The sequence below is a fragment of the Anomaloglossus baeobatrachus genome, chromosome 4 (assembly GCF_048569485.1).
Source record: "Anomaloglossus baeobatrachus isolate aAnoBae1 chromosome 4, aAnoBae1.hap1, whole genome shotgun sequence".
Taxonomy (NCBI): Eukaryota; Metazoa; Chordata; class Amphibia; order Anura; family Aromobatidae; genus Anomaloglossus; species Anomaloglossus baeobatrachus.
The window spans coordinates 629,465,668-629,490,391 of NC_134356.1; the positions used below are offsets into that span (position 1 = coordinate 629,465,668).

Below are 24,724 nucleotides of genomic sequence, written 5' to 3' on the forward strand. Positions count from 1 at the left end.
AGCAGAGACTAAGGTATCAGAACCCACCATAAGTGACCACATTTTACAAACTGAACCCTTCCATGAATACATCTAGTGATGCAGTGAGGATATTGACACCACAGATATCAAAGAATTTTACACCATTCTATGGTGAAGAACTAATAATTGCATTTTTATCACTAAAATACTGTTTTAGCCCCACATTTTTTATTTACACAAGTGGAAAAGGCTAAAAAAAAAGACCCCATAACTTGTTACACAATTTCTGCTGAACATGGCAATACCCCACATGAGACTGTACAGTATTGTTTTCTCACACGGCAGGGCTCGGGAGGGAAGGAGTGCTATTTGAATTTTCTTCGGCGCTCCATTGGGAGACCCAGACGATTGGGTGTATAGCTACTGCCTCCGGAGGCCACACAAAGCATTACACTAAAAAGTGTAAGGCCCCTCCCCTTCTGGCTATACACCCCCAGTGGGATCACTGGCTCACCAGTTTTCTGCTTTGTGCGAAGGAGGTCAGACATCCACGCATAGCTCCACTGTTTAGTCAGCAGTAGCTGCTGACTATATCGGATGGAAGAAAAGAGGGCCCATATAGGGCCCCCAGCATGCTCCCTTCTCACCCCGCTGGTGGTTTGTAAGGTTGAGGTACCTATTGCTGGTACGGCGGCTGGAGCCCACATGCTGTTTTCCTTCCACATCCCCCTGAGGGGCTCTGAGGAAGTGGGATCTTACCGGCCCCAAAGCCCTGAGGCCGGGCTCCATCCACAGACCCATTGAACCTGCTGGATACGGAGCTGGGTACCGTTCAGGGACATGGCCCTGCACCATTCAGGTACTCTGTGTCCCCGTACACACAGGCACAGCACACTCCAGACTTGCTGGGTGTGCTAGTGCGCCGGGGACAGTAAAGGGTTACAGTCACTGCAGCCTAGCTGAGTGACTTTATGTATGGGGAACTACCGCGCCGGACGCTCCGGGAGCGGCGGCGCGGCTGGGACTTGTAGTGCGCCGGGGACTTAGCGCCGACCGCGCTTTTACGGCGGCGGCGCCTATAAATCCAGTCCCCGGCTTTTGCGGCCTAGCTCCGCTTCGTTCCCGCCCCCACCCTGTCAATCAGGGTAGGGGAGAGACGCTGTACAATCAGCAGCGCCGAGGGCTGGAGCCTTATTTACATGCTCCAGCCCTCTCACTGGACACTGTGGGACGCCGGTTTCCCGCTCTGACTTGGGGGCACGCCCACGGCCCGCCCCTACTCACACGAGCTGGAGAAGGACGCCGGCAGCCATTCCTGCAGTCCGAGCTGAGAGATCGGACTCTGGGCAACCAGGCACAGGACTAGGGCGACCACACACCCGCTTATAGGCGGGCGGTAAGCGGCACCTGAAGTGCTGACCCCACTAAATACCGCAGTTGTCCATTTGTATTTTTATGCTTACACTGCATAGGTCGCTATTTTTGGCTATATGCCCTCTTAGATGGCGACACATCAGCAGCAGGAAAGCAGGGGTGCTAAGGCACAGGCTTTCTATGCTGCTTGTATTGCATGTACTGAAGTGTTCATGTGTATTTATGCTTGTATGCTATACACTGCACTGTACGGTCGCTAGTCTGGGCTATTTTCGCCTAGAATGACTAGACTACAGCAGCAGAAAAGCAAGGGTGCTGAGGCACAGGTTTTTTCTATGCTGCTTGTATTGCAGGGGTTGCAGTGTTCATTTGTACTTATGCTTGTATGCTATACATTGCACTGTATGGTCGATATTCTGGGCTATATTCCCCTAGATGGCTAGTCTACAGCAGCAGAAAAGCAGGGGTGCCAAGGCACAGGCTTTCTATGCTGCTTGTATTGCATGTGCTGCAGTGTTCATTTGTACTTTATGCTTGTATGCTATACATTACATTGTACGGTCGCCATTCTTGGCTCTATATCCTAGATGGCTAGTCGGCAGCAGCATATAAGCAACACAGGCTTTCGATGCTGTTTTTACTGCATGTGATACTGTTCCACGGCACTGAACCCCATTATGTGCAATGCTCCCCTGGAGCACTTGGTCAGCCGGGGTCTCTACTAGACGTGGCCAAAGGACAACCCTGTCCAAGGACAGGGATGGAGTTGCAATGGGATAGAGACTTGCAGTCCGGACAGGCCATGGGCAATCTGGATCATTGCTCCCTGGCCACCCTCATTGGGAATAAAATCGGTGCTCCGGGGGGGGTCCCAGGAGGCTCTCTGTATGATGAGGCAGACGTAGCTCATCAGGACTTTGATCCTGACAACGCTCTCAATCCGGATACACCGGATGGTGACGCCATAAGGAATGATCCTATAGCGTCCATCAATCGTATGTTGGATATTTCTCCCTCAGCTCCCCCAGCGGAGGAGTCAGCTTCACAGCAGGAGAAGTCCCATTTCAGTAGCTCAAACGTATATTGAGTATTTTTCTGGCCACGCTGACTTCAGAGAAGCAGTCCAGGAACACCACGCTTACCAGATAAGCGTTTTCTCCAAACGTATTAAGGATACACGTTATCCTTTTCCCCCTGACGTGGTCAAGCGCGGGACCCAGGGTCCAAAGGTGGATTCTCCAATCTCCAGGCTTGCGGCTAGAGCCATAGTTGCAGTGGAGATGGGACTTCACTTAAAGATGCCAGACAGATGGACTCTGGTTGAAATCTGTCTATGAGGCTATCGGCGTGTCGGTTGCTCCGGCATTTACAGCCGTATGGGCACCCTAAGCTTTTCAGCTGTTCTTGCACAGCTGGTCTTGAGCATATGTACATTTGTGCCGCAGGGGCGTCCGTAACCTCGCAATGTCTGCATTGCGACTTACCCTATTAATGCTGTCCTGGAAGGACAGTCGAGGTTTCGGTCCTTCCCAAGCTCGGGCAGGTCCCAATTGTCCTCGTCCAAAAGAGCTGAAAAGCCTCAGAGGGGCTCAGCTTCCGGGGGCTCAATCACGCCCAAGGAAGGCAGCCGGAGGAACCGCTACCAAGGCGGTCTCCTCATGACTCTCAGCTCTCTCATCTCTCCGCATCCGCGGTTGATGGCAGACTCGCTCGCCTTTGGCGACATTTAGCTGCCACAGGTCACAGACCGGTGGGTGAGGGACATTGTGCCCACGGGCACAGGACAGAGTTCTGTTCTCGTCCTCCGACTCGATTCTTCAGAACGTCCCCACCTCCCCACCGAGCCGATGCTCTTCTGCAGGCAGAAGGAGTGGTAATCCCTGTTCCTCTTCAGGAACAAGACACGGTTTTCCTCCAATCTGGTTGTGGTGCCAAAAAAGGATGGCTCTTTCCGTTCCGTTCTGGACCTAAAACTGCTCAACAAGCACGTGGAGGCCAGGCGGTTCCGGATGAAACCCTCCGCTCCGTCATTGCCTCAATGTCTCAAGGATATTTCCTAGCATCAATAGACATCAAAGATGCTTATCTCCACGTGCCGATTGCTACAGAGCACCAATGTTTTCTACGTTTCGTGATGGGAGACGACCATCTTCAGTTCGTAGCTCTGCCATTCGGTCTGGCGACAGCCCCACGGGTGTTCACCAAGGTCATGGCGGCAGTGGTAGCAGTCTTGCACTCACAGGGACACTCTGTGATCCCTTACTTGGACGATCTACTTGTCAAGGCACCCTCTCAAGAGGCATGCCAACTCAGCCTGAATGTTGCGCTGGAGACTCTCCAGACGTTCGGGTGGATCACCGACTTCTCAAAGTCAAACCTGTCACCGACCCAATCACTAACGTATCTTGGCATGGAGTTTCATACCCTCTCAGCGCTAGTGAAGCTTCCGCTGGACAAGCAGCGGTCACTACAGACTGGGGTGCAGACTCTCCGTCAAGGTCAGTCGCACTCCTTAAGACGCCTCATGCACTTCCTCGGGAAGATGGTGGCGGCAATGGAGGCGGTTCCGTTTGCGCAGTTTCATCTGCGTCCTCTTTATTGGGACATTCTCCGCCAATGGGACGGGAAGTCAACATCCCTGAACAGGAAAGTATCCCTTTCACAGAAGGACTCTCTGCAATGGTGGCTTCTTCCCACCTCATTATCACAGGGAAGATCCTTCCTACCACCGTCTTGGGCGGTAGTCACGACAGACGCGTGTCTGTCAGGGTGGGGAGCAGTTTTTCTCCACCACAGGGCTCAGGGTACGTGGACTCAGCAGGAGTCCACCCTTCAGATCCATGTTCTGGAAATCAGAGCAGTGTATCTTGCCCTACTAGCCTTCCAGCAGTGGCTGGAAGGAAAGCAGATCCGAATTCAGTCGGACAACTCCACAGCGGTGGCATACATCAATCACCAAGGAGGGACACGCAGTCGGCAAGCCTTCCAGGAAGTCCGGCGGATTCTGATGTGGGTGGAAGCCACGGCCTCCACCGTATCCGCAGTTCACATCCCCGGCGTAGAAAACTGGGAAGCAGACTTCCTCAGCCGCCAGGGCATGGACGCAGGGGAATGGTCCCTTCACCCGGACGTGTTTCAGGAAATCTGTAGCCGCTGGGGAAGGCCGGACGTCGACCTAATGGCGTCCAGGCACAACAACAAGGTCCCAACCTTCATAGCACGGTCTCGCGATCACAGAGCTCTGGCGGCAGACGCCTTAGTGCAAGATTGGTCGCAGTTCCGGCTCCCTTATGTGTTTCCACCTCTGGCACTCTTGCCCAGAGTGCTACGCAAGATCAGATCCGACTGCAGCCGCGTCATACTCGTCGCCCCAGACTGGCCAAGGAGGGCGTGGTATCCGGATCTGTGGCATCTCACGGTCGGCCAACCGTCGGCACTACCAGACCGACCAGACTTACTGTCCCAAGGGCCGTTTTTCCATCGGAATTCTGCGGCCCTGAACCTGACTGTGTGGCCATTGAGTCCTGGATCCTAGGGTCTTCAGGATTATCCCAAGGGGTCGTTGCCACCATGAGACAGGCTAGGAAGCCCACGTCCGCTAAGATCTACCACAGAACGTGGAGGATATTCTTATCCTGGTGCTCTGCTCAGGGAGTGTCTCCCTGGCCTTTTGCATTGCCTACCTTTCTTTCTTTCCTGCAATCTGGGTTAGAAAAAGGTTTGTCGCTCGGCTCCCTTAAAGGGCAAGTCTCGGCGCTATCCGTCTTTTTTCAAAAGCGTCTAGCACGACTTCCTAAGGTGCGCACGTTCCTGCAGGGGGTTTGTCATATTGTACCCCCGTACAAGCGGCCGTTAGATCCATGGGATCTGAACAGGGTACTAGTTGCCCTCCAGAAGCCGCCCTTCGAGCCTCTGAGGGAGGTTTCACTTTCTAGACTATCACAGAAAGTGGCTTTTCTGGTAGCGATCACATCTCTTCGGAGAGTGTCTGAGCTAGCAGCGCTGTCATCCAAGGCTCCTTTCCTGGTCTTTCACCAGGACAAGGTAGTGCTGCGCCCCATTCAGGAGTTTCTCCCGAAGGTGGTATCCTCTTTTCATCTTAATCAGGATATCTCTTTGCCTTCTTTTTGTCCTCATGCAGTTCATCGGTATGAGAAGGATTTACATTTGTTAGATCTGGTGAGAGCACTCAGAATCTACATTTCCCGCACGGCGCCCCTGCGCCGCTCCGATGCACTCTTTGTCCTTGTCGCTGGTAAGCGTAAAGGGTCGCAGGCTTCCAAAGCCACCCTGGCTCGATGGATCAAAGAACCAATTCTTGAAGCCTACCGTTCTGCTGGGCTTCCGGTTCCCTCAGGGCTGAAGGCCCATTCTACCAGAGCCGTGGGTGCGTCCTGGGCATTACGACACCAGGCTACGGCTCAACAGGTGTGCCAGGCAGCTACCTGGTCGAGTCTGCACACTTTCACCAAACATTATCAGGTGCATACCTATGCTTCGGCGGACGCCAGCCTAGGTAGAAGAGTCCTGCAGGCGGCAGTTGCCTCCCCGTAGGGGAGGGCTGTCTTCGCAGCTCTAACATGAGGTATTTCTTTACCCACCCAGGGACAGCTTTTGGACGTCCCAATCGTCTGGGTCTCCCAATGGAGCGCCGAAGAAGAAGGGAATTTTGTTACTTACCGTAAATTCCTTTTCTTCTAGCTCCTATTGGGAGACCCAGCACCCGCCCTGTTGTCCTTCGGGATTTTTGGGTTTTTTCGGGTACACATGTTGTTCATGTTGAACGGTTTTTCAGTTCTCCGATGTTACTCGGAGTGAATTTGTTTAACCAAGTTATTGGCTTTCCTCCTTCTTGCTTTTGCACTAAAACTGGTGAGCCAGTGATCCCACTGGGGGTGTATAGCCAGAAGGGGAGGGGCCTTACACTTTTTAGTGTAATGCTTTGTGTGGCCTCCGGAGGCAGTAGCTATACACCCAATCGTCTGGGTCTCCCAATAGGAGCTAGAAGAAAAGGAATTTACGGTAAGTAACAAAATTCCCTTCTTTCTAGAGTAGTTTGGGGACTCCATTTGTAGAGCCCCTGATGTGCCTAAACAGTGAAAACCCCCCCTTAACCCCTTCACCCTCGGCCACTAAAACACCCTAATGACCGGGCCATTTTTTGCAATTCTGACCAGTGTCACTTTGACAGGTTATAACTCTGGAACGCTTCAACGGATCCTGGCGATTCTGAGATTGTTTTTTCGTGACATATTGTACTTCATGTCAGTGGTAAATTTAGGTCGATATTTGTTGCGTTTATTTGTAAAAATTTAGGAAATTGTGAAAATTTTGAAAATTTCGCAATTTTCAAACTTTGAAAATTTATGCCCATAAATCTGAGAGATATGTCACACAAAATAGTTCCGAAATAACATTTCCCACTTGTCTACTTTACATCAGCGCAATTTTCGAAAGAAATTTTTTTTTCGTTAGGAAGTTAGAAGGGGTCAAAGTTCATCAGCAATTTCTAATTTTTCCAACAAAATTTACAAAATAATTGTTTTTAGGGACCACATCACATTTGAAGTGACTTTGAGAGGCCGAGGTGACAGAAAATACCCAAAAGCGACCCCATTCTAAAAACTGCACCCCTCACACTGCTCAAAACCACATCCAAGAAGTTTATTAACCCTTTAGGTGCTTCACAGGAACCAAAGCAATGTGGAAGGAAAAAATGAAAATTTTACTTTTTAACACAAAAATGTTACTTTAGCCATAAAATTTTCATTTTTACAAGGGAGAAAAGAGAAAGTGCACCCTATAATTTATTGTGCATTTTCTCCTGAGTACGCTGATACCTCATATGGGGTAAAAATCAATTGTTTGGGTGCACGGCAGAGGTCGAAAGGCAAGGAGCGCCGTTTGAATTTTTGAACGCAAAATTAGCTGCACTCATTAGCAGACGCCATGTCGGGTTTGAAGACCCCCTGAGGTGCCTAAACAATGGCGCTCCCCACAAGTGACACCATTTTGGAAACTAGAGCCCTCAAATAATTTTTCTAGATGTTTGGTGAGCACTTTGAACACCTGGGGGCTTCACAGAAGTTTATAACGTTGAGCCGTGAAAAGAAAAAAATTTTTTTTTACCACAAAACTGTTGCTTCAACTAGGTAGCTTTTTTTTTCACAAGGGTATCGGGAAAAAATGCAACATAAAATGTATTGTCCATTTTCTCCTGAGTACGCAGATACCTCATATGTGGTGGAAATCAAATGTTTGGGCACACGGCAGATCTCGAAAGGGAAGGAGCGCTATTTGAATTTTTGAACGCAAAATTAGCTGCACTCATTAGCGGACGCCATGTCAGGTTTGAAGACCCCTGAGGTGCCTAAACAATGGAGCTCCCCCACAAGTGACCCCATTTTGGAAACTAGAGCTCTCAAATAATCTTTCTAGATGTTTGGTGAGCACTTTGAACACCTGGGGGCTTCACAAAAGTTTATAAAGTTGAGCTGTGAAAATATTTTTTATTTTTTTTTACCACAAAACTGTTGCTTCAACTAAGTAGCTTTTTTTTTCCACAAGGGTATCAGGAAAAAATACACCATGAAATTTATAGTGCATTTTTTCCTGAGTACGACGATACCTCATATGTGGTGGAAAGTAATTGTTTGGGCGCATGGCGGGGCTCAGAAGAGAAGGAGCACCATTTGACAGCAAAATTTGTTTGAATCATTAGCGGATACCATGTCACGTTTGGAGACCCCCTGAGGTGCCTAAACAGTGGAGCTCCCCCACAAGTGACCCCATTTTGGAAACTAGACCCCTCAAGGAGTTTATCTAGATGTTTGGTGAGCCCCAAGGGGCTTCACAGAAGTCGATAATGTTGAGCCATGAATACAATTTTCTTTTGTTTTACCACAGAACTGTTACTTGAACCAAGTAGCTTTTTTTTCACAAGGGTATCAGGAAAAAGTGCACCATAAAACGTATTGTGCAATTTCTCCTGAGTACGCAGATACCTCACATGTGGTGGAAAGTAATTGTTGGGCGCATGGCGTGGCTCAGAAGAGAAGGGCACCATTTGACAGCAAAATTGGTTGGAATCATTAGCGGACGCCATGTCACGTTTTTAGACCCCCCCCTATGGTGCCTAAACAGTGGAGCTCCCCCACAAATTACCCCATTTTGGAACTAGACCCCTCAAGGAATTTATCTAGATGTTTAGTGAGCCCCTTGTACCCCCAGGGGCTCCACTGAAAGTTGATAACGTTGAACCGTGAAAATTATTTATTTTTTTTTTTAAATTTTTGCAGCAACAAGGTAGCTTTTTTTTTTTTTCTTTTTACAACGGTATCAGGAAAAAATGCACCATAAAACGTATTGTGCAATTTTTCCCGAGTACGCAGATACCTCATATGTGGTGGAAATCAATTGTTTGGGCGCATGGCGGGGCTCAGAAGACAAGGAACGCCATTTGACTTTTCAAACGCACAGACGCAGTGCACTGATCGGCCGCTGCAGGAGGCACGGTCGGATGAGATACAAAAAGCGCTGGGGATACGGAAAAAAAAAAAAGTCACGCCAAAAATTGAGCAGGGATGCTGATCCGCGCTCAGCGGGACGCACGGACAGATGCGATACTTTTTTTTCCGTATCCCTTCCGCTTTTTGTATCGCATCAGTCCGTGCATCCCGCAGAGCGCTGATCAGGGATGCACATAACGGATCGGCATCCCTGCTCAATTTTTGGCGTGACTAAAAGCATCGGGGATACGGAAAAAAAAGTCACGCCAAAAATTGAGCAGGGATGCCGATCCGTTATGTGCATCCCTGATCAGCGCTCGGTGGGACGCACGGACTGATGCGATACAAAAAGCGTCGGGGATACGGGAAAAAAAAAGTCCCGCCGAAAACTGACCACGGATGCAGACACGTTATCTGCATCCCTGATCAGCGCTCGGCGGGACGCACGAGGTGTAAAAATGGACAGGGAATAGAGGAAAAAAAAAGAAGTTATACTCACAGTACCCAGAGGATTAGCAGGAGGAACATCTTTACAGCAGCAGCAGGCAGGAAGTTAGACAGCTCAGCAGAAGACCCAGGAAGAAGGACCCAGCGATGGAGGCAGATGTGACCGGCCGGTGAAGACAGGTAAGAGGACGTTGGGTGGGACAGCAGAGGGGGAGGTGGAGAGCAGAGGGGGAGGGGGAGAGCAAAGGAGGAGGGAAGATACCGGAGGAGCTGCAGAATAGAGATCACGGGGGAGGCCGGCAGATCGGGATGTCGGGGGGCAGATCGGAATGTCGGGGGGCAGATCGGGATGTCGGGGGGGCAGATCGCAGGGGGGCACGGGCAGGGGCCATTACGGGAGCGCGCAGGAGCAATCACAAGAGCGCGCAGGGGCTGCAAGGAGAGCAGAGGAGGAGGGAGATACCGGAGGAGCTGCAGAATAGAGATGGCGGGGGGCAGATCGGGATGTCGGGGGGGCAGATCGCAGGGGGGGCACGAGCAGGGGCCATTACGGAAGCGAGCAGGAGCAATCACAAGAGCGCGCAGGGGCTGCAAGGTGAGCACAATACTCACCGCTCCTGCTCCGTGACAGCAGCAGCAGCGGTGGCGTGGTACCACTAGTACCAGCCAGTGCTGCATGCTGAAGACATGTTGGGGGAGGGTCCCCAGACCAGCACAGGCCTGGGGAGGGCGGCCACCGGCAGATCAGACCGCCCCACTGCACACTGATTGGAGCGATTGCGCGTCATAGCACGATCGCTCCAATCAGTGGTGCAGGGGCTGGCGGCGGCATGTTTGAGATCCACCTATGATCTGCTGTACATGCTACAGCACATCATAGCCGGATCTCATAGTATCGCACTAATTCCGGCATTATTTTTACCGAAATCAGTGCGAAAGATGTGGTTGGCGGTTCAGATTTGAACAGCCAATCACATCGATCGTCGATGGGGGGTGGCGATGCCACCCCCCCCTGGGGTGAAGCAAAGGTCCCCTGCTGTAAGAAACAGCAGGGGACATCATTTGAAAGCCGTTGCTATGGCCACGGCAATCAAATGAACTTTAGGCCGTAAAATTACGTCCCTGGTCGTTATGTCACGTTAAAATAGGACGTAATTTTACTGCCCGCGGTCGTGAAGGGGTTAAGTGATACCTTATTAGAATTTACACCCCTCTGGATATTAGAGTATGAGTGTAGTATGACTATTTTTACGCTATGGGTGTTTTCCAGAAATAAGCACACACTGGCAGTTGCAGAGTGAAAATCATCCGCTGTAGTGCCCAAAACGTTCTAGTGCCCAAAACGTTCTAGTGCCCAAAACGTTCTAGTGCCCAAAACATTCTAGTGCCCAAAACATTCTAGTTTGGTCTCTGTGTAGGGGTGTCCAGCTTTTAAGAGATGCACAAACCTTTGGCCAACTACACTTTTATGTACACCTGAAAAAAGACGGACATTGCTGGATTAAACAGCGTCCACAGTGTCTCCATCTGCCTCATTGTAGACTGTCTAAATCACATATTTCAGATATTTACATGAAAATTTCGATGTAAGCGCTCAGCCCGGAGCACAGCATAAATGTGATTTGAGCTGTCCTGCGATCTTTGGGCGGAAGAATGAAAAAATCAAGAGAAGGGGAACAATTAGTTTTATTTTTTTTTTTTCTTCATTCACCAATAGTATACGTGATTAGACGACTTTATTCTTAAGGTTAGTGCGATTACAGCAATACTTGATTTATATCAATTTTTATGTTTGACTGCTATCAAACACTTTTCAATTAAAAAAAAAAAAAGTTTTTGCATTGCCATAATTTGAGCTATAATTTTTCTGTATTTCTGCCAAAAGAGTCATGTGAGGGGTTTTTGTGGGACAAGTTGGTGTTTTTATTGGTACCATTCTTAGACATACAACATTTTTTGATCGCTTTCTATTCCAATGTTTAGTAGGCAGAATAAACAAAAACAGAAATTCAGGAATTGTTGTTTTGAGGGGTTTTTTAAGGTTTTTTTTTTGGTTTTTTTTAGGTTTTGCTCTATTTTATAGTAAAATGAATTGTTTTAATATCGGTATATTCTGAGAGCTATAACTTTTTTTTTTTTCTGCTAATGGAGCGGTTTGGTGGCTTATTTTTTTTTTTGCAGGACAAAATGACATTTACAGTGATAATCATTTTATATACATTTGTATTTTTGATTGCATCCTATTCCACTTTAAGCGGTTTCATGAAAAAGCATAGTTTTTATGCCATGCTTGTTTGGTTTTCTTTTTTTTTTTTTTTACGATATTCACTGAAGGAATTAGTGCGACAGATTTATAGGTTGAGTTGTTCTGGATATGGTGATAGTGAATGTGTTAGCTTTATTATTTTATTTTACATAAAATGTATATTTTTTCCCTTTACTTTGTCGTTTTATGTTTTTTTAAATATTATCATTTATATTTATATATATATATATATATATATATATATATATATATATATATATATAATATATATATATATATATATATATATATATATATATATATATATTTAGTAGCTTTCATTACTATGACCCCTGCAACAGGAGAAAGTTAAAGTTTAAAGTGGCCAGTGTGAAAATTGCAAGATTTTCATTTACAAAAACCTGATTGAAAATAATAGGTGACTTATTGTTTGTGTTTGGCTTCCCTGTAAGCTAGTGTAGGATAACATTTAGAGCAAATTTTCATGTAAATGTTTTTTTTATTGATTTTTAAATGTTTGGTAGGGTATGAACTGGAAAAATTAGGGATGGGGAAAACGGGGGGGAAAATAAATACAAAATTTAGAACAAATTTGAATCAAAATCTGCACATAAAACATTCAAAACCAAAGACAAGAGCCAGGATATAAGTTGGTATACGTGCACTGCATAGAAGCACGTTCACACTGTGGCCATTTTACAGACAAAACCTAAGACAGAAACAATATAAGCAAATACCAGACTCAAAAAAAAAAAAAAAGTCATAGTACATATATTGTTTTTTTCCTTTTATAAGACGCACCCCAAATTTAGGGGGGAAAAAAGGTTACTAAAAAAAAAAAAAAAGAGGTCCGTCTTATAATCCAGTAGTGTTTTAGCGGAAGGGGTGTGGCAGTGCTGGTGAAGCAGGGTCACAGGAGGCAGGGGCGGAGGTGGAGTAGGGTGATGCAACGGGTTTCCCATATGCTGGCTGTGGGCACTGTGAGGCAGAAGCATGAAAAACTAAAGACTATTTTAAAAAAAAACAAACCTAACAATCTGTTTTAATAGTGATACAACAATAAAATGGAATAATTCCCAATGAGCCCCAATATTATCAAGTGTATCAATTAGTATCAATAAACAAAACACATACAAACACTAAGCAAGGAGAGCTGCCCCTAGTCAACCTTATTCTCGTTCCTACCTTTCCGTGGATGTTGACACCCTAATCCTGCCGATGGCGCTTCCACTCACTGTCGACTGTCCCTAAAGGCCCTACATGCCATAGCAAGATGGAGTATGGGACAGTAAACCAACCAAAAGAAAGCTAACACAATCGAATATCATTTGGGTAATTCCAACAAGATACAAGAGGCAGGAGCATCCAGAAACTGTTCTCGGTGCAGGCTTCAAATAATGGCGCAGGGAGTTGGCGCCTATGCAGCATGTGCTCTCAGCTCAAGACCTCATCTGCGCATGCGTCACCTCTGGCACATTGATCTCCCAGTAGCGGACTTAGGGAAAATGGCACCTGGAGGTGGCGCGTACGCAGATGAGATCTCGGCAGGTCCGCTGCTGAGAGATCAATGGGCCAGAGGCGGTGTGGGCAAATGAGATCTTGAGCAGAGATTTTCATCTGCGCACGCGCCAACTCCAGGTGCCATTATTTGATGCCTGCACTGCCGACATTTTCAAGATTGCCTCTGCCTCACCGCCCGAAGCACAATGCACCGCTCGCAGCATTGCCCCTGCCTCCTGTGACACCATTCCCCCCCCCCCCCCCCTCCTACCCATGATGAGCTACATTTGGCTTATAAGACGCACCCCTCACTTTCCTTCCAAAGTTTTGGGAGGAAAAGTGTGTCTTCTAATTCAAAAAATACAGTCGATAACACTGGGTACTTTGGTGTTACGCTTCTTTTGATCCAAAACCGTGTGTACTATGTACCCCATGTTTATATTACTTTTTACTTGCTTGTTTTCACAGCAGGGTATATGCTTATTCTGTTACTATTTTCGGTTGTGTATGCACCAAATCTTACCAGGGAGTTTCCTTTGATGTTAATCCATTTTCCGTTCCTCTCAGGGCGGTGTCCCCCTCTGGACTAATGTCTCCCAACCGGGGTCTCTTCACTCAGAATGGAGACAAGGACTGGGATACTGGTTCTACTGCATCGTCTCCCGCCTCCATCCCAGAGTACACAGGTAATCTATGTCTTCATGGCTAGTCTGACTTTTCTCTGGTCCTGATCTCGGGCTGCCCATCTCCGTACGTTTGATCAGCGCATTCCCTACATGCACGGTTTGCTGAGCAGACTTCTATTTACTGCAGTTTTGCAAAATTAAAACAATCGGCTGTGACGTCTAAGCTTGTTTTTGTCTATTTGTCTAAAATTATATATTTTATTTCAGGGCCTCGTCTGTACAAAGAGCCGAGTGCAAAGTCAAACAAATTTATCATCCACAATGCATTGTCCCACTGCTGCCTCGCAGGAAAAGTCAATGAACCGCAGAAAAACAAAGTGCTAGAGGTGAGTGCTGCGGAGAGTCCGTGTTACGGGTACACACCCTTATAGCGATATGGAAGGCGTCCAGAGAGTGTCAGTTGTCAAGTGGTTAGGAGCTTTAGGAGTTAAATGATTACTATTGTTGTAACGTTTTAGCTGGTGCAGGAGCTGCAAAGTGTTGCTGATCGGAGGGGGTCCAGGTCCGGAGAACCCACCAATCTCTTAACACACCCGTTCCTGCAGGAGCTCAGTGCACCACTGAGCGGTGCCCAGTCCCTCAGAGATACCACAGTACCCGTACGTCACTGTGCATGAAGAAGCTGACCACTTCAGGACTCTGCGTCTAACAATCAGCAACACTTTGCAGACTCAGTAACAAATGAAAACTTTTTGAAAACAGAAGTTTTTTTGTTTTTTTTTTCTTTTAAGAGATTAATTAATAGGCGGCCCACAAATTTCCTTTGAAAAACGAAGAGAAATTTGACACCTAGATTTGGGCTTTTAAAGGATATTTTGGCTACTGGCCATTACTGGCTACTTAAAGGGAACCTGTCCCAGGTTTTTCAAAATATAAAGTGCAACTATCACCTGTATACACTCGTACAGCATTTTACAGTGTTTCTTCCAAAAATAAGCCCTCCCGCAAAAATAAGTGCTAGCTGGAATTTTCAGTGTAAGGCTTAATTATAAGTCCTACCCCGAAAATAAGTCCTAGTCACAGTTCAATAATGAAGTGTCCATGCAGCTTAAAAAAAGTTAACGAATACTGCAGGACACTTCATTATAGAAAATAGACACCCCACAAGAGAGAAGAAAGAAAAGAAGACCCTACCATCATACTCACCAGGCGCTGAACAAGAGGACCTGCAGTGGAACGCACACCAACACACATCAGCTCTCTCTCACAGACGCACACACCAGATAGCATACACACTCACCACATTGGGCGATACCAATTGCTTCCGGCTAGCAGAGACTCCTGGGACACAGTGCGGTGGAGCGCATAAATGCTTTCCACCGCAGGTCTTCATGCTCCACTGCGTCCCATCTTTCCCTCCTGGCCGTCAGCATTCTGTGTGTGTGTGTTCTGATGTGTGTGTGTTCTGATGTGTGTGTGTGTGTGTTCTGATGTGTGTGTGTGTTCTGATATGTGTGTGTGTGTTCTGATGTGTGTGTGTGTGTTCTGATGTGTGTGTGTGTTCTGATGTGTGTGTGTGTTCTGATGTGTGTGTGTGTTCTGATGTGTGTGTGTGTTCTGATGTGTGTGTGTGTTCTGATGTGTGTGTGTTCTGATGTGTGTGTGTGTGTTCTGATGTGTGTGTGTGTGTTCTGATGTGTGTGTGTGTGTTCTGATGTGTGTGTGTGTGTTCTGATGTGTGTGTGTGTGTTCTGATGTGTGTGTGTGTGTGTGTGTGTGTGTGTGTTCTGATGTGTGTGTGTGTGTTCTGATGTGTGTGTGTGTGTGTGTTCTGATGTGTGTGTGTGTTCTGATGTGTGTGTGTGTGTGTGTGTGTGTGTGTGTTCTGATGTGTGTGTGTGTGTGTGTGTTCTGATGTGTGTGTGTGTGTGTGTGTTCTGATGTGTGTGTGTGTGTGTGTGTTCTGATGTGTGTGTGTTATGATGTGTGTGTGTGTTATGATGTGTGTGTGTGTTATGATGTGTGTGTGTGTGTGTGTTCTGATGTGTGTGTGTGTGTGTTCTGATGTGTGTGTGTGTGTGTTCTGATGTGTGTGTGTGTGTGTTCTGATGTGTGTGTGTGTGTGTGTGTTCTGTTGTGTGTGTGTGTGTGTGTGTTCTGATGTGTGTGTGTGTGTTCTGATGTGTGTGTGTGTGTTCTGATGTGTGTGTGTGTGTGTGTTCTGATGTGTGTGTGTGTGTGTGTGTGTTCTGATGTGTGTGTGTGTGTGTTCTGATGTGTGTGTGTGTTCTGATGTGTGTGTGTGTGTTCTGATGTGTGTGTGTGTGTGTTCTGATGTGTGTGTGTGTGTGTTCTGATGTGTGTGTGTGTTCTGATGTGTGTGTGTGTTCTGATGTGTGTGTGTGTTCTGATGTGTGTGTGTGTTCTGATGTGTGTGTGTGTGTTCTGATGTGTGTGTGTGTGTTCTGATGTGTGTGTGTGTGTTCTGATGTGTGTGTGTGTGTTCTGATGTGTGTGTGTGTGTGTGTGTTCTGTTGTGTGTGTGTGTGTGTGTGTTCTGATGTGTGTGTGTGTGTTCTGATGTGTGTGTGTGTGTGTGTGTTCTGATGTGTGTGTGTGTGTGTGTGTGTGTTCTGATGTGTGTGTGTGTGTGTGTGTTCTGATGTGTGTGTGTTCTGATGTGTGTGTGTGTGTTCTGATGTGTGTGTGTGTGTGTTCTGATGTGTGTGTGTGTTCTGATGTGTGTGTGTGTGTGTTCTGATGTGTGTGTGTGTGTGTTCTGATGTGTGTGTGTGTGTGTTCTGATGTGTGTGTGTGTTCTGATGTGTGTGTGTGTGTTCTGATGTGTGTGTGTGTGTTCTGATGTGTGTGTGTGTGTGTTCTGATGTGTGTGTGTGTGTGTTCTGATGTGTGTGTGTGTGTGTTCTGATGTGTGTGTGTGTGTGTTCTGATGTGTGTGTGTGTGTTCTGATGTGTGTGTGTGTGTGTGTTCTGATGTGTGTGTGTGTGTGTGTTCTGATGTGTGTGTGTGTGTGTGTTCTGATGTGTGTGTGTGTGTTCTGATGTGTGTGTGTGTGTTCTGATGTGTGTGTGTGTTCTGATGTGTGTGTGTGTGTGTTCTGATGTGTGTGTGTGTGTGTTCTGATGTGTGTGTGTGTGTTCTGATGTGTGTGTGTGTGTGTTCTGATGTGTGTGTGTGTGTGTGTTCTGATGTGTGTGTGTGTGTGTGTTCTGATGTGTGTGTGTGTGTGTTCTGATGTGTGTGTGTGTGTGTGTTCTGATGTGTGTGTGTGTGTGTGTGTTCTGATGTGTGTGTGTGTGTGTTCTGATGTGTGTGTGTGTGTGTGTTCTGATGTGTGTGTGTGTGTGTGTTCTGATGTGTGTGTGTGTGTTCTGATGTGTGTGTGTGTGTTCTGATGTGTGTGTGTGTGTGTTCTGATGTGTGTGTGTGTGTGTGTGTTCTGATGTGTGTGTGTGTGTGTGTGTGTGTTCTGATGTGTGTGTGTTCTGATGTGTGTGTGTTCTGATGTGTGTGTGTGTGTTCTGATGTGTGTGTGTGTGTTCTGATGTGTGTGTGTGTTCTGATGTGTGTGTGTGTTCTGATGTGTGTGTGTGTGTGTTCTGATGTGTGTGTGTTCTGATGTGTGTGTGTGTTCTGATGTGTGTGTGTGTGTGTTCTGATGTGTGTGTGTGTGTGTTCTGATGTGTGTGTGTGTGTGTTCTGATGTGTGTGTGTGTGTGTTCTGATGTGTGTGTGTGTGTGTTCTGATGTGTGTGTGTGTGTGTTCTGATGTGTGTGTGTGTTCTGATGTGTGTGTGTGTTCTGATGTGTGTGTGTGTGTTCTGATGTGTGTGTGTGTGTTCTGATGTGTGTGTGTGTGTTCTGATGTGTGTGTGTGTGTGTTCTGATGTGTGTGTGTGTGTGTTCTGATGTGTGTGTGTTCTGATGTGTGTGTGTGTGTTCTGATGTGTGTGTGTGTTCTGATGTGTGTGTGTGTTCTGATGTGTGTGTGTGTGTGTTCTGATGTGTGTGTGTGTGTGTTCTGATGTGTGTGTGTGTGTGTTCTGATGTGTGTGTGTGTTCTGATGTGTGTGTGTGTGTTCTGATGTGTGTGTGTGTGTGTTCTGATGTGTGTGTGTGTGTGTTCTGATGTGTGTGTGTGTGTGTTCTGATGTGTGTGTGTGTGTGTTCTGATGTGTGTGTGTGTGTGTTCTGATGTGTGTGTGTGTGTTCTGATGTGTGTGTGTGTGTGTGTTCTGATGTGTGTGTGTGTGTGTGTTCTGATGTGTGTGTGTGTGTGTGTTCTGATGTGTGTGTGTGTGTGTGTTCTGATGTGTGTGTGTGTGTTCTGATGTGTGTGTGTGTGTGTTCTGATGTGTGTGTGTGTGTGTTCTGATGTGTGTGTGTGTGTGTTCTGATGTGTGTGTGTGTGTGTTCTGATGTGTGTGTGTGTGTGTTCTGATGTGTGTGTGTGTGTGTTCTGATGTGTGTGTGTGTGTGTTCTGATGTGTGTGTGTGTGTGTTCTGATGTGTGTGTGTGTGTGTGTTCTGATGTGTGTGTGTGTGTGTGTTCTGATGTGTGTGTGTGTGTGTGTTCTGATGTGTGTGTGTGTGTGTTCTGATGTGTGTGTGTGTGTGTTCTGATGTGTGTGTGTGTGTTCTGATGTGTGTGTGTGTGTGTTCTGATGTGTGTGTGTGTGTGTTCTGATGTGTGTGTGTGTGTGTGTGTGTTCTGATGTGTGTGTGTTCTGATGTGTGTGTGTGTGTTCTGATGTGTGTGTGTGTGTGTTCTGATGTGTGTGTGTTCTGATGTGTGTGTGTTCTGATGTGTGTGTGTGTTCTGATGTGTGTGTGTGTGTGTTCTGATGTGTGTGTGTGTGTGTTCTGATGTGTGTGTGTGTGTGTTCTGATGTGTGTGTGTGTGTGTTCTGATGTGTGTGTGTGTGTGTTCTGATGTGTGTGTGTGTGTGTTCTGATGTGTGTGTGTGTGTGTTCTGATGTGTGTGTGTGTTCTGATGTGTGTGTGTGTGTTCTGATGTGTGTGTGTGTTCTGATGTGTGTGTGTGTGTTCTGATGTGTGTGTGTGTGTGTTCTGATGTGTGTGTGTGTGTTCTGATGTGTGTGTGTGTGTGTTCTGATGTGTGTGTGTGTGTGTGTTCTGATGTGTGTGTGTGTTCTGATGTGTGTGTGTGTTCTGATGTGTGTGTGTGTGTGTGTTCTGATGTGTGTGTGTGTGTTCTGATGTGTGTGTGTGTGTTCTGATGTGTGTGTGTGTGTTCTGATGTGTGTGTGTGTGTTCTGATGTGTGTGTGTGTGTGTTCTGATGTGTGTGTGTGTGTGTTCTGATGTGTGTGTGTGTTCTGATGTGTGTGTGTGTTCTGATGTGTGTGTGTGTGTGTGTGTGTGTGTTCTGATGTGTGTGTGTGTGTGTGTGTGTTCTGATGTGTGTGTGTTCTGATGTGTGTGTGTGTGTGTTCTGATGTGTGTGTGTGTGTTCTGATGTGTGTGTGTGTGTGTTCTGATGTGTGTGTGTGTGTGTTCTGATGTGTGTGTGTGTTCTGATGTGTGTGTGTGTGTTCTGATGTGTGTGTGTGTGTTCTGATGTGTGTGTGTGTGTTCTGATGTGTGTGTGTGTGTTCTGATGTGTGTGTGTGTGTGTTCTGATGTGTGTGTGTGTGTGTGTGTGTTCTGATGTGTGTGTGTGTGTGTGTGTTCTGATGTGTGTGTGTGTGTGTGTGTGTGTGTGTGTGTTCTGATGTGTGTGTGTGTGTGTGTGTGTGTTCTGATGTGTGTGTGTGTGTGTGTGTGTGTTCTGATGTGTGTGTGTTCTGATGTGTGTGTGTGTGTTCTGATGTGTGTGTGTGTGTTCTGATGTGTGTGTGTGTGTGTTCTGATGTGTGTGTGTGTGTGTTCTGATGTGTGTGTGTGTGTGTTCTGATGTGTGTGTGTGTGTGTTCTGATGTGTGTGTGTGTGTGTTCTGATGTGTGTGTGTGTGTGTTCTGATGTGTGTGTGTGTGTGTTCTGATGTGTGTGTGTGTGTGTTCTGATGTGTGTGTGTTCTGATGTGTGTGTGTGTGTTCTGATGTGTGTGTGTGTGTGTTCTGATGTGTGTGTGTGTGTGTTCTGATGTGTGTGTGTGTGTGTGTTCTGGTGTGTGTGTGTGTTCTGATGTGTGTGTGTGTGTTCTGATGTGTGTGTGTGTGTGTTCTGATGTGTGTGTGTGTGTGTTCTGATGTGTGTGTGTGTGTGTTCTGATGTGTGTGTGTGTGTGTTCTGATGTGTGTGTGTGTGTGTGTGTGTGTTCTGATGTGTGTGTGTGTGTGTTCTGATGTGTGTGTGTTCTGATGTGTGTGTGTGTGTGTTCTGATGTGTGTGTGTGTGTGTTCTGATGTGTGTGTGTTCTGATGTGTGTGTGTGTGTTCTGATGTGTGTGTGTGTGTGTTCTGATGTGTGTGTGTGTGTGTTCTGATGTGTGTGTGTTCTGATGTGTGTGTGTGTGTGTGTGTGTTCTGATGTGTGTGTGTGTGTGTTCTGATGTGTGTGTGTGTGTGTTCTGATGTGTGTGTGTTCTGATGTGTGTGTGTGTGTGTGTGTGTTCTGATGTGTGTGTGTGTGTGTTCTGATGTGTGTGTGTGTGTTCTGATGTGTGTGTGTGTGTTCTGATGTGTGTGTGTGTGTGTGTGTGTGTTCTGATGTGTGTGTGTGTGTGTTCTGATGTGTGTGTGTGTGTGTTCTGATGTGTGTGTGTGTGTGTTCTGATGTGTGTGTGTGTGTGTGTTCTGATGTGTGTGTGTGTGTGTGTGTTCTGATGTGTGTGTGTGTGTGTGTTCTGATGTGTGTGTGTGTGTTCTGATGTGTGTGTGTGTGTGTGTGTTCTGATTGTGTGTGTGTGTGTTCTGATGTGTGTGTGTGTGTGTTCTGATGTGTGTGTGTGTGTGTGTTCTGATGTGTGTGTGTGTGTGTTCTGATGTGTGTGTGTGTTCTGATGTGTGTGTGTGTGTGTTCTGATGTGTGTGTGTGTGTGTTCTGATGTGTGTGTGTGTGTGTGTGTGTTCTGATGTGTGTGTGTGTGTGTGTGTGTTCTGATGTGTGTGTGTGTGTGTGTTCTGATGTGTGTGTGTGTGTGTGTTCTGATGTGTGTGTGTGTGTGTGTTCTGATGTGTGTGTGTGTGTGTGTTCTGATGTGTGTGTGTGTGTGTGTTCTGATGTGTGTGTGTGTGTGTGTTCTGATGTGTGTGTGTGTGTGTGTTCTGATGTGTGTGTGTGTGTGTGTTCTGATGTGTGTGAGTGTCAGCCAGAAACAGGGGAGGATGGCGTGCAGCATACCTGTTGGGAGCGCCACCAAGGATCACAGGAGGACCTGGGAGCCACGTAGATGTCCAGGGTCTGGTAAGTATGATCCTCCTGGGAAGGGGAGTCTACTTTACTTTTTTTTTTTTTTTTTTTTTATTTTGGGGTGGGGTAAACTTAGTCCCAAGAATAATCCCTAGCGCCTTATTCAGTCTAAAACAGTGTCATTTTGAAAACACATGGTAGAATACTGTATAGATGTCCCTAAGCTGATCTGCATAACAAAGAAGACTTTACTATACTCTCCTCCAGGGCTGTCCGTTCCGATAGGTGTTGCTGGTCTGGTTCTGGTGCCGCCTCTACTCTTGCTTTGTGTGGATAGCACATCCTACATCATCCACACAGTGTCCTCCATCGCGCTCCTCCACACGCACACTTCTCTATGCGCTGCCGAGGGCAGAGCAAAGTACTGTAATGCACAGGTGCAGGGAAAGAGCACCCACGCATGCGCACTACAATGTTTTGCTCTGTCATCAGCAGGGCAGGGTGTAGTGTGCGTGTGGAGGAGTGCGATGGAGGACACTGTGTGGATGATGTAGGACGTGCTATCCACACAAAGCAGGGAAGGAGAATGATGATTGCAAGAAGAGAGGAGGTGTCTGCTCAAGACTAGTGACACCATCAGACCAGACTGCCATGTAGCGAAGTATAATAAAGATCTTCTTTATGTCAGAGATCGGCTTGGGCAGTTATACACAGTATTCTAGAATGATGTATGAGGGCATACAGGTGGGGGCTACACTTAAAAGGGAACCTGTCGCTAGGTTTTTCCCATTTAATCACCAATCCACAGGATGGATGATAATTTGTTGATCAGTAGAGGTGTGAAACTGTTGGGACCCGCACCATTCGGTAGAATGCGGCACAGTAATCCCTGCTAGAATGGAGCTGCAGTATACATGCTTAACCGGTGCTGCTTTCAATCTCTATGGGGCCACCGTGGGCTCAACAGCCCCATAGACTATGATTGGAGCGGGAATCTGGCGCCGACCTGATGATCCAGTTTGACACAAAGATAACAGTTCTCCATCGGGGATAAAAAAAAAATAAAAAAATTCTTATTTTGTCAGATGCCTACTGATCAGCAATTATCCTGTGGACAACCCCTTTAAACAAAACACATGCAAAACTAATTTTAAGACACTCCATCATTTTATGTTAAAGGGATCAATCTGATCTGTTCTCATACTGATAACCAAGTCGGAATTGTCCGTCACCTGTCTCGTCTTGTATATGAAAGACCAGACGACCAACACCAAGATTGCTTTCTAGGTCATTCCAACAGAAGCATATTTTCTGTAAGACTGAGAAATGTACAATGCACTAATCATGTATACTAAGGAGATAAGATGTCAGTGTGATTAATTTAGCAAAGAAATATGATCAATTAATTAGTTTCTCTATTTTTCATATCAATTGTATGGTCACCTATAACAGATTGTTGGGAAACTACAACTCCCAGCATGCCTTGACCACCTCCTAGTGAGGGCTGTAAATTCTCAGTAGTTGGAAAACCACAGGTTGGAGACCTCTGCTGTGATCCAATCAATTTTCCAGAAGAATCCTGGTCCCCTCCCGCCTCGCTGATTTCACATTTGTTGTCTGCATCAGTGGCTTACATTTCATTACATTGACCTAATTTTCGGTCTCGTCATTTGAGGTGCAAATTTGTGCTAGAATTAAAAATGTGCCGGTTGTTTTGAAGTATTTAGGTCAGATCTCATTTAAAAATTCCAAATTGCAAGGCGGGTTTTCCATAAGATTTGTCTTTTTTTTTTAATTTATTAATTTTTTTTTTTAAGAATCTATAATAAAATCGCTCGTACAACAGTAAAATTTTATATATTTTTTTTTTCTGTATTGGTTAAAAATAATGAAGGCACGATGGAAAGACGGGTCAGGGTTGGCTTCGAGGGAACTGATTAGGTTTAGATTGGGCTTACTCTAAATTGATAAGGGGCAAAGGGTGAGAAATTTCTGCAGAACTTACCTATAATGATGACAGAGGTTTGGGGAGAAGAGTAGCATGGGAACAGGTTAGATTCTTCATCAAAAATGACATTTAACTGTGTACAATGCCAAACAAAGCAAAAACTCATGAAGAAAAACAAAAGTCTAATTGGATTAATTGATAAATATAATAATGGTACTTAAGAACTTTTGTCCAGGAATGTGTGGAGCTGCAGATCTGACATTATCTCTCCTTTCTACAAGTCTGTTTAATGTTTGGGGAGGATAGGGATGGGAGGGGGGTAGAGGCTGGGTAGCCTCCAATGTTTATTTGGTTGTAACTTGTAAAACTTTAATAAAAACATTTAATTAAAAAAAAAATAATAATGAAGGCATACTCTCCTAACAGCACCCCCCCCCCCCGGCGGCCCTGGAATAGGGTTAATTTGCAGGTAAATAGTGTTACAAAGTCATCCACCCCCTTTATGGAAAGGCAGCTGCAGGGAGAAAATTAACTTCTTTCTTACTGGTAGCTGCCAGTTTTCAGTCATAAAGATGTGCCGACGTGGCTTGGTATACGAGTAGAGGTTGTAACCACGCTTTGGCACTTTGACAGTTCACTCTCCACAGATACAAATGAGCGGGACCTGCTTAATAAGTGATAATTGTAGCTGCTCCGGAATGCCCCCATGACTGAAAGCTGGCAGCTCCCAGGAGAAAAGAAATTCATTTTCTTTATCGTTCCTTTGGGAGACCCAGACCATGGGTGTTTAGCTTCTGCCTCCGGAGGACACACAAAGTACTACACTTAAAAGTGTAGCTCCTCCCTCTGAGCTTATACACCCCCTGGTGAGCAGACCCAGCCAGTTTATCGCTTTGTGTTCAGGATACATCCACACATGCATTCTCATCTGATTTGTTTGATTTTTGGAAAGAGTTTGAAGAAAAGCGGGTCCACGTCTGGACCCCCGGCATGTCCCTTCTCACCCCACTGTGTCGGCGGTGTTGTTAAGGTTGATTTCCAAGGCTGGAGCCTTACAAGCCGCGCTCCTTCACCATCCCTCCTGGGCTCTGGCTTGAAGTGGGAGCCAGCACGGTCTCCATGCTTGGCAGGAGGCCGGTCTCCATCCGCAGCCCTTCAGGACCCTGCTGGACCGGAGCACTCATCCCCAGGGGCCTGGCCCTGCGTCTCGGCAGCTAAGTACCTGAGACGTTTATTTATGGGGGTCCCTGTGCCTTATTGTTTGGGGAGAGTGTGTTTGCTGTGTTTACTGACATTTCCGGCGGGTTCTCTAGCTGTCGCACGAGAAACGCGCCGATGGTGCCTGCTTGTCGGCCTCGCTGCTCTAATTTAGGCCCCGGCTTCGCCGGAGGCCTAGTTTCTATTCACTGCCCTCGCATGTCATTCATGCAGAGGGACAGGCTCGGCTCCGCCCGGCGGCCTTTCTCACAGGGGAGGGACACTCCCCACTGCTGTGCGTGTCTCCTCCCCTGTAGGTTTCTGTGGCCCTCCAGATCCCGCTCTGCAGAGCAAGTCCCGCCCCCTCTCCTCGCTCCGGCGGCCATTTCCTCAGAGATTCACTCAGCGCTGGTCTGCGCTCTGCATCCCTGCTGGGTGCTGTGTTTGGAGGTCCGGGCTTTGGGATCTGGAGGGCACACAACACCGCTTCAGCGGTCTGGTAACCCACAACCTCTGGTTGTGGACCTCTGTATATACTCTCTGGGGGTCTTCCTCTGACA

The 24,724-nt window shown here is 46.8% G+C and overlaps 1 protein-coding gene across 3 annotated transcripts in view; it reads left to right on the forward strand.

The window, feature by feature from the left end:
- CAMSAP3 (calmodulin regulated spectrin associated protein family member 3) overlaps window positions 1–24,724 on the forward strand; it is a 169,219-nt gene that overhangs the window by 136,852 nt on the left and 7,643 nt on the right. For all 3 annotated transcript variants that reach the window (XM_075346362.1, XM_075346363.1, XM_075346364.1), the window contains 2 exons: window positions 13,624–13,742; window positions 13,950–14,068. In XM_075346362.1, coding sequence (XP_075202477.1) covers window positions 13,624–13,742; window positions 13,950–14,068 — 238 coding nt within the window. The remainder of the gene's footprint in view (window positions 1–13,623; window positions 13,743–13,949; window positions 14,069–24,724) is intronic.